This window comes from Dicentrarchus labrax, unplaced genomic scaffold (genome assembly GCF_905237075.1).
Source record: "Dicentrarchus labrax unplaced genomic scaffold, dlabrax2021, whole genome shotgun sequence".
NCBI lineage: Eukaryota > Metazoa > Chordata > Actinopteri > Moronidae > Dicentrarchus > Dicentrarchus labrax.
The window spans coordinates 15,728,258-15,743,231 of record NW_026136715.1 but is presented as its reverse complement, the minus strand read 5'-3'; the positions used below and the strand labels follow the sequence as shown (position 1 = coordinate 15,743,231).

At 40.6% G+C, this 14,974-nt stretch overlaps 2 protein-coding genes across 2 annotated transcripts; one reads left to right on the top strand and one right to left on the bottom strand.

The window, feature by feature from the left end:
* Positions 1–80: 80 nt before the first annotated feature.
* ribc1 (RIB43A domain with coiled-coils 1) lies at positions 81–3,704 on the bottom strand. Its single transcript, XM_051424113.1, has 9 exons — positions 3,650–3,704; positions 3,406–3,543; positions 2,999–3,217; positions 2,634–2,851; positions 2,398–2,512; positions 1,983–2,101; positions 1,116–1,352; positions 414–580; positions 81–247 (listed from the first exon to the last, which is right to left on the bottom strand). Exons 3-9 carry the CDS (start codon positions 3,195–3,197, stop codon positions 166–168), a joined length of 1,137 nt encoding a protein of 378 aa, XP_051280073.1. The 5' UTR covers positions 3,198–3,217; positions 3,406–3,543; positions 3,650–3,704; the 3' UTR covers positions 81–165.
* Positions 3,705–3,737: 33 nt separating this feature from the next.
* Positions 3,738–14,928, top strand: smc1a (structural maintenance of chromosomes 1A). The gene is made up of 26 exons (XM_051424112.1): positions 3,738–4,156; positions 4,866–5,054; positions 5,630–5,742; positions 6,104–6,307; positions 6,721–6,959; positions 7,063–7,321; positions 7,932–8,072; positions 8,269–8,351; positions 8,466–8,565; positions 8,923–9,030; positions 9,165–9,350; positions 9,791–9,970; positions 10,061–10,207; positions 10,453–10,590; positions 10,690–10,806; positions 10,894–11,000; positions 11,109–11,250; positions 11,536–11,681; positions 11,783–11,936; positions 12,025–12,132; positions 12,330–12,486; positions 12,614–12,768; positions 12,939–13,090; positions 13,248–13,317; positions 13,429–13,539; positions 14,087–14,928. The coding sequence occupies exons 1-26, from the start codon at positions 4,048–4,050 to the stop codon at positions 14,165–14,167; spliced, it is 3,696 nt and encodes a 1,231-aa protein (XP_051280072.1). The 5' UTR covers positions 3,738–4,047; the 3' UTR covers positions 14,168–14,928.
* Positions 14,929–14,974: the final 46 nt, after the last annotated feature.

Below are 14,974 nucleotides of genomic sequence, written 5' to 3'. Positions count from 1 at the left end.
TCATCAGTATCAGCCAATAAAACCGATGCATATGTGTCACAAAAATTGTAAGCAGCAATTATTGATCACTCGGGATTCAGTTCACATTGAGTGCGAGTATAGCAACCAGTAGATTTTATTAGCACATTGTCACAGGAGAACAAGCCTGTGTAAGATGTGTGGTGTTCAGCGGGAGCTTGTGTTGAACTGAAAAAAGTAGTCCTTGGTGGGTTTGTTGGTGTAAAGCTTCTTGTTCAGGTACTCCTGACTAAGGCAGACAGAAACACAAATAAACACAAGGTGAGAAACTGTTTCCAAAAAATGCTTATTTAAATCTGAATTCTACATTAGAGTACTTTGTCACTTACAACCCAAAATACATGTGCTGACTACTGCCTGAATAGGCAGTGTATGTATGTGTGTGCAGTGCTCACTATGCCTGCTGCTCCCTGGCCAGCTGCATGTTGTAATGATCTGTTTGAATCCTCTTCTGTCTCCTCAGCTCTGCTGTTCTCCTTTCCTCCTCCTCTGTTTCTCTGGACAGTTTCAGGAGCTTAAGTTTCCAAGCTGCCTCCTGAACCTTCTCTGCATCACGTTGTCTCTAAAGATGGAAAGAAACAAAGGTCTGAATGTTAAACCTGAGTGGAACTTTCATGATCTAGAAGTGTTCTTATGAACTAATGGTTCCTAACTAGTTCCTAACCTCGGGGTTAGTACCTGACCAAACGGTTGAAAGATAAATCAGACAGTAAAGCTCCTAATTAACAAATCCTGCTACACAAAACTAGGTTTATTTTTTCAGCCGGTTTAACCACCAGATAATTTTAACATTTAAACCCACTAAATTTATTTTTTAAAACAATCTGAGAAGGAATAATGTCCCTTTGGTCACAACCTAAACCTTTAAACATAAGAAATCTGTGAGGACAGATTTACAAATAGGCATTGATGACAAATTAAAGGTAAAACCTAAATAAATTACTGGAGAACCATAATGAATAGATCCATACACGGTATACAGGGGCACTGAATGGTTTGTTGGTTTGGTTTGGAGAAGACATGACGTGACAATAAATTGCTTACAATTCCCTGTGTGTGTATGGGAGTTGCATTGTGTTGTATAGTGACTCCAGCACCTGTCTCTCAAGACACTGTTCTTCTCTCTCCCTGTGGATGGCGCTCAGCTGCTTAGGGCTCATCCCCTTCCACTTGTCTATCAGGACCCGGGGCGGTTTCCCTCCTTCCACCTCTCTCTCCGCTGCCTCTGCACACTCTGTCATCATGTCGGATGTCAGCGTGTGCCATATCTCTGCCAGATTCTGCCTTTCCTCTCCCCTGTGCTGCTCCTTCAGTTTCTCTGCCCGCTCTGCAGCCTGTTGGGGAACAGTATCCAGTGAGGCCTTACTACTGATCCAAGGACAGCTGATTGATCATCCCCTTGATGATTAGAATAGCAGAAGTTTTATGAAACCCAACCTCTAATATGTGGTTAATTCCAGCATAGAGACAAGAGTCAGCCATATGGTGAATGTCCTCCTGGGAGACCCACTCAGTCAGCTGTATTTGCTTGTGCATCGTGCATGTGAGTGGTTATCAGAGAAACCACACAATTGTCATGAAAAATACCATGACCTGAATGATTTATAATGATGCCTCCCAATGGAGGATTCAGCTGAGTGCATTCAGGCAAATGAGGGGAGAGCTAAATGGGGGCTTTTAAAAACAGACAGGGCCTACGCATACATCAAAGAAGTTTAACCATCCATGTTGCTTGGTACCAACTAATATGATGGACGCCTTGCTGCAGCAAGTGTGCGTACGCATGACTTAACATTTTCAATTAGCAATTTCAATTTCAAAATCCCACCTGAGAACACAATGTCAGAGCTCAAAACCCCCACTGGATTTGTTTGGAGGATCCATATCAGCAGGAGGTGTGTGTGTGTGTGTGTGTGTGTGTGCATCTGTGTGTCCATCTGTGTGTGCACATTCATGTACTGTACCAGAACTTGATTGTAGTTGTCGAGAGCGATGCGGGCAGCTTTCTTACACTCCTCCTCTACTGCGTGCAGCTGAACCCCCATAAGGTCCTGATGCACCATCTCTTTGCTCACGAGAGTCTCTGTGACACACACACATACACAAACACACACACACACACACACACATTGGAAATCACACCTGCGTTAGCCATTATCCATTGTACAATGCTCTTCAACGGCACACTCACACATGCATAACGGCTCTCTGGGATGAGCATCCATCAATGCCACCTGGCAGTAAGGGCTGTGCGTAGGAGTGTGTGATTGTTTGTGCAGGAAAGCATGAAGCATGTGTGTGATTTACAGAGGCTATAGTGTACAGCATGTTAGCTCATCAGTGATTACAGTGTGTGGGCTTGTGTTTGCCTTTTTTCACCTCTGTGCTTGGCTCCCATGTGCCTTCTGTCATTGTCTTCCTTCTGTGCTCGCAGATCTCTTTCTGTCTTCTTTATTTGTTCTCTCCTCTTTTGTTCCTCTCCAATATCCTCTCCCTGTACGTGAAACAAGGACACGGTGCTCAGGGGGTAGCGTGATTATTCATTTAGCCATTCGCTGGATTTTGTACTACTGGCCTTGATGTACACAAGCACCTGTCTGTGACATCGATCCTACCTGAAAGACTTGCATGCTGGCAGGCCCCAGCTCGCCCTCTGGAATGGTGATCCTAAATGCCCCCTTCAGGCCACACTTGAGATCAGCATCTCGTGAGTCCTCTACACGTTGATGAGTGGCCCAAAACTGGGTCAGGTCAGTATGCAAAGCTGCCCGCTTCTCTCTTTCATCAATATCTTGCTGCAGCAGTGCATCATCGTGATATTTTCTCAGCTTATCTGCGATGTAATGAAGGTGATTTCATAAATGGAGACGGCCTAAAACCATATTCTTCTAGAGGACTCAGTTCCTAGTTATGCCCCTGGGTGAAAACTGGTTGTGATTAAAATTAATCCTCCCTGGCTGTCATCATGTCCATACTTTACCAAAAGCTTTGTCCCGTTGCATCTCCATGTTTTGCTGATGTTTTTTCTCCTGGACCTGTTGGTTGACGGCATCAATATCAAGGCCCATCACTCGGAGCCTGGTGTTGAAGATCCGGGCCTTGCGTGCTGTCTCTGCAGACCTCCGCCTCTGCACAGCCTCTTCTAATGACTGCTCTACGGGCAAATCCACTTTGTACATTTTCTCCGTTTCTAATGAGACTAATGGGAAGAAATACATAATTACAAAGCTTATAATTATGGCTGACATCCTTGCTGGAAATAAATGATTTAATTATCATACTAACGTTAACTATCCCACACTGGTGAAATCCTCTTAAATCAGATTTGATCAGATTAGTATTTGGTTTAAAGACAGGCAATGATCACAGATCTAAAGCAGCACTTACCTTTGGCGTTACAGATGTTAATTTAAGGACTTTAGGCCCCTGTAGCACCTCGTGAATGAAGCTGCTGTCGAGTTATGTTGTGTTTGGATGCCCACTGTAACCATGGTAACGTCTCAATTTGCCGCTGGGTTGTGTTTGCTTGACATAAATAAAATAATTAATAACAGTGAGTGGTGACATTAAAACATTAAAGTTGTCTGAAATTAGCATAAATAATTGTTTATTTTACTCTAAACTTACATACTTTAACGTTAGTTGGTGGGGCAACCGAACTCCAGACAGCTCAACGTAATCTCGCGATAAACTGTGGGGTTTCGTGTCTCGCGCGCTCAAGGCTCTTCCTGTTGGATTGTAAAATGGCGCATTGTTGTCACAACCGCATCGCCTATATCTGACCAAGATTATGAAGCTGTTTAGACTATTAGGATAAATATGCACTTCATAATGTGACTTGTGCATAAAGCAGCAATCGATCGAACAGAGAGGGACATTAACTTCCGTGCATGCTTCGTCTTTGAGATAGCTTGTCCGGTAAACATTGCTCGTTAGCATTAGCTAGCTAGCATTTTACTAGCTAATATTCACTGCAGGTTTTTTTTTTTTTTTTTTTTTTTCCAGAACAGCGGCGCAAATATAACGAAGATGGGTTATTTAAAACTGATAGAGATCGAAAACTTCAAGTCGTATAAAGGGAGACAGATCATTGGACCTTTTCACAAGTTTACTGCGATCATTGGACCCAATGGATCTGGTATGTTATGGTTGCCAATATTAACTCGCGGCTAATCCATAATGCAAACTGCCTGCTAGCAGTGGCTAACGGTAAACAGTGCGGCAGTGCCCCGCTGTCGGAACATGTTTTTGTTTATGCAGATAATTTATGTTTGTGCTGCGTCTGACTGTTGACTAAAACATCACCTGTCCTACGAACTGTGCGTTAGTGTTACTATTCTGCACTGTTGTTTATTTCAGTGTTGTTTGTGTTTTGATTTATGACGGTCAACTTGTACAATGTCGTATTAGTTAGTTAGTTCATTTGTTGTATGCATGATGAAGCTATGTTTTTGTCTGTGTCAAGTTTAATATTATCATGTTTTCTACATTCTTCGTCTATTCTTGTAGAGTTATAATCTATCATCGCTGTAAACACAGATGCAACGTCCTAACTAACTACAGCCTTTAAAATGACCAGATCTTTACTTCTATCAATTTATATAACAGGGATGATCCATGTAGGCATTTGTTCCATTAATAAAATGCAATGTATTTAGGACTTCTAGATGTTGCTATTTTGCAGTCCTTATCTGAATAAACACTGAATTGAACAGACAACTGTACATTATAAATGTCATGTAGGTAAAGTTACAGTGTACCTAACAAACTGGTTAATAACATTTGTATATTCTGCATTTACATTAGATTTATATGGGTTACTAAAAATCTGAATGCCGTTGTTGTAGGAAAGTCCAATCTCATGGACGCCATCAGCTTCGTGTTGGCAGAGAAGACCAGTAACCTGCGTGTGAAGACTCTGAAGGACCTGATCCATGGAGCACCTGTAGGAAAACCAGCTGCCAACAGAGCCTTTGTCAGTATGGTGTACCAAGAGGATAACGGAGAGGAACGCTCCTTCACAAGGGTCATCATTGGTATGAACTGCCATTGACAGTCATTTTGGACTGAGTCAGTTACTTCATTAATACATATCTGTGTGAAATGAAATATTTTCGTAAAACAACTTTAACGCTTTAACAATAAATAAGAAGCCATCAAGTTTGCTGTTAATGTATTTGTGTGCTTTCCAGTTCACTTACGTTAAAGGTACTTCTGTAAGCCAATATGTCCAAGTTCAGCTGCCCGACAATGAGTATTACATGTTTTAGCTTTAAAATGCTGTCTTTTTACATTTATTGAACAAGAAATATTTTTCACTGTCTTCACAATTATTATGAATCCATCTTGCATCCTGAAATCCACTCAAGCTGCAGTTGAGATCTGTAATGAGCAAAGCTAGTCAGGCAACACAGAATGCAAATATGTGTTAATTATAAGACCATTGTCTTTTGTTGGGCAATGTTAATTCAAACGGTATTTCATTGTGCAAGCTATTGTATAATAATTGTACAATGACAATAAAACCTTGGACCTTGAAAGGCCCATGCAGCCATCTTTTATGTGCTTTTGATGAGCTAATGTTTTTGATGTTTTATATCCTTTGTTTCAGGTTCGTCTTCTGAGTACCGTATCAACAACAAGGTGGTGAGCTTACCTGAATACAGTGAAGAGCTGGAAAAACTTGGTATTCTGATCAAGGCCAGGAACTTCTTGGTCTTTCAGGTAGAAATCCTAAAAATATTTTTTAAGAGAAATGTATTAATTGGTGTTCTTTCATAAAGTTTCTGTACTGAGCCATAGGTTTATCTTTCATTAAAATATGAATCAATAATGATTCAATTTAAATTTTTTGTAATTCTTATGACAAGCAAGCTTTTTTCTTTTCTTTTATTCCAGTAACTTTTGGGATGTGCTTAATGTAGCCATGCATTTGGCTTCACTGGGTATCACAACTCTGAATGTGATTCGGCCAATTAGAGCCAAGGCCGAAAATATAATTTTTTATGGTGTGTTATTGATATTTGGTAAAATGGTATTTGCCGTTGTTGACTACAGTTTTATTCCCTGCCTATTCTGCCCCCAGGGAGCTGTAGAGTCTATTGCCATGAAGAACCCTAAGGAGCGTACAGCTCTGTTTGAGGAAATCTCACGTTCTGGAGAGCTGGCCCAGGAGTACGACCGCAGGAAGAAGGAGATGGTGAAAGCAGAGGAGGACACGCAGTTCAATTACCATCGTAAGAAAAACATTGCTGCCGAGCGCAAAGAAGCCAAGCAAGAGAAAGAGGAGGTATGTCCTTTTGTTCAGTCTAAACATAAATATGTTATCTCTGGAATTACAGTCACTTCTACTCTATGTATTTGTGTCCTTCTTAGATTAGAAATTGGTTTCATCTAACTTTTGACCCTTGATTTTAAAGTGTGTTATCCTGTGAGAGGATTTTGACCAACAGTAAGGGCTAGTTATTAATATATGCTTTGGATTAGTTTTGTATTATTATGTTGATTGTTCCACATATTTGTGTTATCTGTCTTTAGATACAACTTTATTGTCATTGTACTGAGACAACTAAATGTAGTTTACTATTGCTGCTTATTTTGAAAAAGAGATTTCTACGCTTTCCTAGTTATATTATGTCCATCAGTACCCAAAACACATAGAATGTACTTTATCTCATCTCTCTCCTCCCATTCTTCCACCAGGCTGAGCGTTACCAGCGTCTGAAAGACGAAGTTGCCAGGGCTAGTGTTCAGTTGCAGCTCTTCAAGCTCTACCACAACGAGACTGAGATTGAGAAGCTGAACAAAGAGTTGGGTCAGCGGAACAAGGAGATTGATAAGGACCGTAAAAAGATGGACCATGTGGAGGAGGAGCTGAAGGACAAGAAGAAGGAGCTGGGCAGGCTGATGAGGGAACAACAAACCATTGAAAAAGAAATTAAGTAAGTGACAATTACATGATCTCACAGCTCACTTATTTACTAATTGTATAACTAACACCATTTAAAGCCTAGGGCTTTGTTAATCACTTGACTCTGCCTACAGAGAGAAAGACTCCGAGTTGAACCAAAAAAGGCCGCAGTACATCAAGGCCAAAGAGAACACCTCACACAAGATCAAGAAACTTGAGGCGGCGCGCAAATCATTGCAAAATGCCCAGAAGATGTACAAAAAACGCAAGGGGGACATGGATGAGCTGGATAAAGAGATGAAGGCAGTGGAGTTGGCCAAGCAAGAATTTGAGGAGCGCATGGAGGAGGAGGCGCAGAGCCAGGGCCAGGACCTCACCCTGGAGGAAAACCAGGTCTGATATGTTAGAATGTTGTACACATTTCATTTGAAATAGTTTAGTATTTACAGGATTTTATTTGGCTGCACAATTAATCATATAATTATCGCAATCACTATTTTGGCCTCCCACAGTTAAATTAACTTCATCGTCTATGATATTGACGTTTTAAAATGTTTGCAGGGCTCATAGGAAACATCAACATCAATCAATCACGTATCAAATCAAGTGCTGTCCAAACTAAGAGACAACTGAATACTGGACCTCGTATGTAAAAAAATATAAATGTACATTTACCCTCAAACCTATTTCACTATATGGTAATTCTTCAGGCAGCAATATACTATATTAAGATTACAGTAAAAATATCTTAACGTGCTAATTGAGTGTGTAGTGTTCAATACAACTGTGTTTTTTTGCGTAGGCAGTCTTGGCTTCTCAAAATTCATTCAGTGGTTTGACATTAAGATGGTATAATTAGAAAGCTAGCACATGGAAATGCCAGGCTTTGATGTGTGTGTGAATTGCATCTCAAGTTTCTTTTGATGTTATGGTATCAGATTGATTTTATATACATTTCTTTACGTGACTCACTTTACATGACGTTTCTCTCTCTCCCCCACAGGTCAAGCAGTACCATCGTCTGAAGGAGGAGGCCAGTAAACGTGCTGCCACCCTCGCACAGGAGCTAGAGAAGTTCAACCGCGACCAGAAAGCCGACCAGGACCGCCTTGACTTGGAGGAGAGGAAGAAAGTGGAAACAGAGGTAAATAAGTTAATGACAGTAGTTCAGTGTGTAGGGTCTTGGCTTGGGAACCGGAGGGTCGCCGGTTCAAGTCCCACAGACCACAAAATACAAACAATTTCCCCTAGGGGATTAATAAAGCATATCTTCTTCTTCAGAATACATTTTAACTGATATGAATGCAACCGTAACCTTATATTTTCTTATATCTTTCCAGGCTAAAATCAAACAGAAGATCCGAGAAATTGAGGAAAACCAGAAACGTATAGAGAAATTAGAGGATTACATTTCTACCAGCAGGTATGCTGTTCTCATTTTTTCATTGTTTGTACAGTGCTGTGTTCAGCTTATTGCTTTTTAAGGTCTCTGCATTATATGCCTTCATTCACACTCTTTTGTCCTGTTACCCCTCAGGCAGTCACTTGATGAGCAGAAGCGCATGGAGGAGGAACTGACTGAGGAGGTGGAGATGGCCAAGAGGAGAATTGATGAGATCAACATGGAGCTGAATCAGGTACTCAATAAACACACACACACACACACACACACAAACACACACTTCATGTTTTCATGTTGCATCTATAGCTAACCTGTAATCTGGAAGTGAGCAGCAGAAAACTACATTTCTCCACGTGAATCAATAAATGTTTCTTGCAGCAGACAGTGTGACATATTGGGAAAAGCACATGTGTGACCAATAAAATAATATTGGCTAGGTGTGCCAGTAATCCATGCCAGCATACACAATACCAGAGGCTGGCACTCACACTTCTATTGTTCATTTTATTAGCTACACTTTTGTTTGACAAGTGAAAATATCAGCTGTGAAATAGTCTATAACGAATCCTATTATTATTGGCTTTTGCTGTAGGTAATGGAGCAGCTGGGAGACGCAAGAATCGACAGGCAGGAGAACAGTCGCCAGCAGCGCAAGGCAGAGATCATGGAGAGTATCAAAAGACTCTACCCTGGCTCTGTGGTAAGGCAACTGTGACAATATTCAGGATAATATTATCTAATTCTCTTATGCTTACAATACCACCCTGCTATATTTAGTGACATCATTCCGTAAACTTGTCATAAAATAATATCCTGCTCTCGCTCTTTCTTCAGTACGGTCGTCTAATCGACCTGTGCCAGCCCACCCAGAAGAAGTATCAGATTGCTGTGACCAAAGTGTTGGGCAAGAACATGGACGCCATCATTGTGGACTCAGAGAAGACTGGCAGAGATTGTATTCAATACATTAAAGAGCAGCGAGGAGAGCCAGAGACCTTCCTTCCTCTCGACTACCTCGAGGTAAATACCAGAAAGTACAGATAATAGCTTCACTCCAGGGGCTTTAGAGTGGTTAGAATATGCTTTATTAAAGTTGCACTATTGGGTGAAAGCATCACATTTGAACAAATTGATGGAGAAGAGGTTTATGGCAGAAGTGTCTAATCCCAATGGAACTCAAATGGGGGAAAAAAAACAGCTCTATTGAATTTTCTTCAAGCTTCTTTTATCACACTGATGAGCTTCCACCTTTATTGTATTATTTCATTTCAGAATTACTAATTAAAATACCATTAATTTCAGTGAATAGTTTAAAAGCTTTACAGCTAGCTATCTTGGGTTGTTAATTTCTTGCTCCATATCAGACACCACATTTCCTGCTGAAAAGACGCTCAAATAATAAGAAAATAACTCAATTTGAATTTTAAATTGCTTTATTTATTTTGCTTTTTTCATCAAAGGTAAAACCAACAGATGAGAAACTGAGAGAACTGCGAGGAGCCAAACTGGTGATTGATGTTATTCGCTATGAGCCTCCTCACATCAAGAAAGCCCTTCAGTATGCATGTGGCAACGCTCTGGTCTGTGACAACGTAGAAGATGCCAGGAGGATTGCATTTGGAGGGCCATACAGACACAAGGTACTTCATTTTGGTCTAACTGATGTTTTATATAATGTCGGTTGAGAATATTGTCTTCCACCTAACCTCTCCTTGTGTCGCTGTGTCCAGACGGTAGCCCTGGACGGTACTCTGTTCCAGAAGTCTGGAGTCATCTCTGGAGGAGCCAGCGACCTTAAGGCCAAGGCCAGGCGCTGGGATGAGAAGGCAGTGGACAAGCTCAAAGAGAAGAAAGAAAAACTCACCGAAGAGCTTAAGGTAACTTTAATTACTAACACGTCTGTCTTGGTCCTGTCTATCTGGTAGTTAGATATAATCAGGATCTTAATCAGGATCAAGTCTTTTGTGAAGCATGGTGTGCTGGAAATGTTGATGGAAGGCAGTTGACATCCCCTTGATAACTTCAAAATGTGACTTGTTTTTGATCTATAGTCGCTGACTGGAGATGGATTGTCAGTTGAATTAAACTCCCAACAATTTCTGCTTAATTTTTTTCTTTGTAGGAGCAAATGAAGGCCAAGAGGAAGGAGGCAGAGCTGCGTCAGGTGCAGTCTCAGGCCCACGGTCTGCAGATGAGACTCAAGTATTCCCAGAGTGATCTGGAGCAGACAAAAACCCGCCACCTCTCCCTCAACATGCAGGTACAGCCTGGTTACAGCTCAGCTCATTTTCCTCTATCTCTGTTTGTTTCTTGCTGTAGTGACTGTTGCATTAAAACTTATTTCATTTGTGTCATGCAGGAGAAGTCTAAGCTAGAGAGTGAGTTGGCAAACTTTGGGCCTCGCATCAATGACATCAAGAGGATCATCCAGTCCCGTGAAAGGGAGATCACTGACCTGCGAGACCGCATGAACCTGGTGAGACTGACACAAAGTGAGGCCCATTTAGATGCCTGTTTATGAAGGTGTGGCATTGAAATAATATACATTTTTTTTATTTTCCAGGTGGAGGATGAGGTGTTTATTGAATTCTGCAAAGAGATTGGAGTGAGGAACATCAGAGAGTTTGAGGAGGAGAAGGTGAAAAGGCAGAATGAGATTGCAAAGAAGCGGTGAGTTTAGTAATACATCAGCTCAAGTGTAAACTAGTTCTTTCCACGTTGTTTGTTAACCTGTTGGTTTCTGTGTGGTCTAACCTGGTGCGCATCATTTTTCTTCAGTCTTGAGTTTGAGACGCAGAAGACCCGCCTGGGTATCCAGGTAGATTATGAGAAAAATCAGCTGAAGGAGGACCAGGAGAAAGTCATGATGTGGGAGCAGACCGTCAAAAAGGACGAGGCTGAAATAGAGCGACTTAAGAAGGTATGATGTGTTAATATTGTGACATCATATTGGAAAGACTGTTTATGTACCTTCTGGCAGCCTCTTTGTTTTGTTCTGTTTGTGTTCTGTTTGGTGTTTTGTTTTTTGTATTGTTTTGTATGTCTTTTTAATACGTTTTGCCATTGTAAAATTGATAATTGTAAATAAAGTATTTAACGAAAAGGTAAAAACATGAAGCTAAGGGTGTTGTTCTCTGTTTTGACATCAAGTTCATTCTCAATTGTCTTGTGTGGTTTTTTTTGTCATTTTTCTAATTTCCTGTAGGAGGAGCACAGGCACATGAAGATCATTGATGAGACAATGGCCCAACTGCAGGACCTGAAGAACCAGCACCTCACCAAGAAATCTGAAGTCAATGATAAGAACCACGACATGGAGGAGATCCGCAAAAAACTGGGTGGCGCCAACAAGTCAGTGTCTGCAAATAAACATACAACAAATATTTGAAATGTAATATAAATATGAACATTGTGTCACTGTGTACTACAAATGTTGTTTTTGTATCTTCCAGGGAGTTGACTCAGCTCCAGAAGGAGGTCACAGCCATTGAGACCAAACTGGAGCAGAAGCGCAGCGATCGTCACAACTTGCTGCAAGCCTGCAAAATGCAGGATATCAGGTTGCCTCTTCGTTCTGGAACAATGGATGATATCAGCCAGGGAGAGGTACAAACACTCTCAATGTAGGCTCTGTCTTTTATAGCATTGGGATTGAAACCGGAAATTGCATTCATCTTTTGTTATACTATTCCAGGGGAGCTCCCAGACAGAGGAGTCCAGCAGCCAGAGGACTTCCAGCAGTGTTCTCGCTAAAGAGGCTCTCATAGAGATTGACTACAGCAACCTGTCTGAAGACCTTAAGGTAGCTGGTCCACACCACACTCATCCCTTACATTTAAACAGTCCAATTGGACCTCTCCTCATTTTATTAGTTACAAAGTACTTACCAGTATACAAAAGAGGAAAAGCTATTTGAAAACAAACATGTAATGTCTGTAGTTTCTGCTACACTTATGAAGTACACTAAACACATATGTAATCCGATTGAACTTCCTACAGGATGCATTGTCAGAGGAAGAGATCAAGGCGGAGACAAACACACTGCAGCAGCGGCTGAATGAGCAGCAGAGTATCCTACAGAGGATCAGTGCACCCAACATGAAGGCCATGGAGAAGCTCGAGAGTGTCAGGGACAAGTTCCAAGAGACCAGTGATGGTGAGAGTGCAGTATAATGGTAGAGGCTGGGATTATATAAGAGAGAAAGGTACATGATACATTTCTAGAGCTCTTAGTAATGTTATCTCTGTGTGATCTCATGGTTTTGTTTCTATCTTTCGCTCAGAGTTTGAGGCTGCACGTAAGAGAGCCAAGAAGGCCAAGCAGGCCTTTGAGCAGATCAAGAAGGAAAGATTTGATCGCTTCAATAACTGCTTTGAGTCTGTGGCCACCAACATTGATGAGATCTACAAGGCCCTATCACGCAACAGCAGTGCCCAGGTATGTCTCGATGTTTTACATCGTACATACATTACAACAGTTAAAATTTTGCTCATTGCCTTTTATGCTATGGCAGGTAACAAACAAGTCACAGATCTCTCAAACATGTACTTGAACTTTTAAATATGTATCAAAAGCAAAACCTTTTACAACCTTCTACTCTTCTGTAGGCTTTCCTGGGCCCAGAAAACCCAGAGGAGCCATATCTGGATGGTATCAACTATAACTGTGTAGCTCCAGGAAAGAGGTTCAGACCGATGGACAACCTGTCTGGAGGAGAGAAGACTGTTGCTGCCTTGGCTCTGCTCTTTGCTATTCACAGGTGAAACAACAGAGGAGTATAAAGATTTGAAACATGTTTGATTTAAAAAAAGAAAAAAAAAAGTCTTTGCACAGAAATATTTATTCACATTTCTTTAATGTTGATGTAGATGCACTGTTGGAATGTTGTTAACAACCTCTCTCCTGCTCGTCTCTAGTTACAAACCCGCCCCCTTCTTTGTCCTGGATGAGATTGACGCCGCTCTGGACAACACTAACATTGGAAAGGTCTGTTCACACAAGTGGTATTTGATTTAGTGACATTAGCTTTTTATTTTTAATTGAGGCTGCACATCACATTGAATAGTACAACTCATAACTTTCCACTGTACCCTCAAGGTGGCCAATTACATCAAAGACCAGTCGGTGCAGAACTTCCAGGCCATCGTCATTTCTCTGAAGGAGGAATTCTACACCAAGGCTGACTCACTTATTGGTGTTTATCCAGAGGTGTGTTTCTCCATTGTCTATAAAAAATAATACAGTGCAAAATGCAAAATATAATACAGCACGGGTATAATACAGCATGTCTGCAGGTCTGGTAAAGCATTGAATTCAGTCCACTCAAAAAAGACCTTATAGGTATCAGAATGTCTTAAATTTTTTATTTCTTGCTAGCTGTAGACAGTAACATTAGTCACAGGAGATGTTCTTCATCTATAGCTACAAGCAAGACTGGTGCTACAGTGGATTGTGCATGCAGTAAAATCCTTTTTGTGTTCAGTCAGCAGCACCATCAGACCTGTAGCAAACACCTACAGTAGATAGAAAGCTCATCCATTCATAATGGGCAATTTGTCAATTTCTGCAATAACTTAAATGAACTAAATTGGTTAATTCAGCCTCTAATATTCTGCTACTTCTTTGGGTCCAGGTAACATTAATTGATTAAATGTATTACTAGACATTATCATATGATCGGATTATAGATTTGGAAGTAATTAGTATAATAAGTCTACATGTCTAATCATGTCTTTTCCTCATCTTCCTCTCACAGCAAGGAGATTGTGTCATCAGCAAAGTGCTCACTTTTGACCTCTCTCAGTATCCCGATGCCAACCCAAATCCCAACGAATAGGACGAGCACTCCGAACACTGGCATTTTGGCAAGTTGGACTTTCACTTGCTGCTTCTCTCTGGATTGTTATCATAATCTGTAGTCACTGATCATGTAACCAATAGGTCTCAAATGTTTTTTTTTGTTTTTTTTAATGTTTATGTATTTTTTTGGATATGCTAGAGTAGTGAATTAGTGAGGTTTTTTTAGTTGTGGGGGTTGTTCTTTATAGACAGTGACAACCAGGATGTATGTACATTTATAAGAGCCAGCCCTTTCTCAATTTGGCCATACATGAGTGATTATAATATTCATCAAAATGAAAATTAATTATAATCTTGTGAAAATGAGAGGGATTTAAACCTTTTTAACAGATTGTAGAATTTGTATCACATGGTAAAGTGTGTTGAATTTACCTGAAACAAGTATTTGTTGTCAGAGCTTTTATACTGTTTATGGCCCTCTTTTGGTGTGCTTTAAAGCCTTTGCCTGTCCTCTGTTGTGTGTACTGAAAGATGTATTTGCATTTTCATGTGCTACCTTTTTTAAAGCTTAATCAGGAAACTGTTGTTACAAAATGGTGGATACATTCCCATGTGTGATAGCTAAATAAAACCCCTAGTTAGCTGCAACTGGCAGTGTCATAATGAGATCATGGAGCTTTGTCAAAACTGTCATCAGAAAATTATTTCGAAGGAATAATGTGCTGAGGTGAAATGAATGGAGAACGTGAGACTCAAGTCTGTTTTATTGATTTCCTCCAATAAATATAATTTGAATTATTTAATCTCCTTTAATTTTTATTACTTTTACTTTGTAATGCAAGTG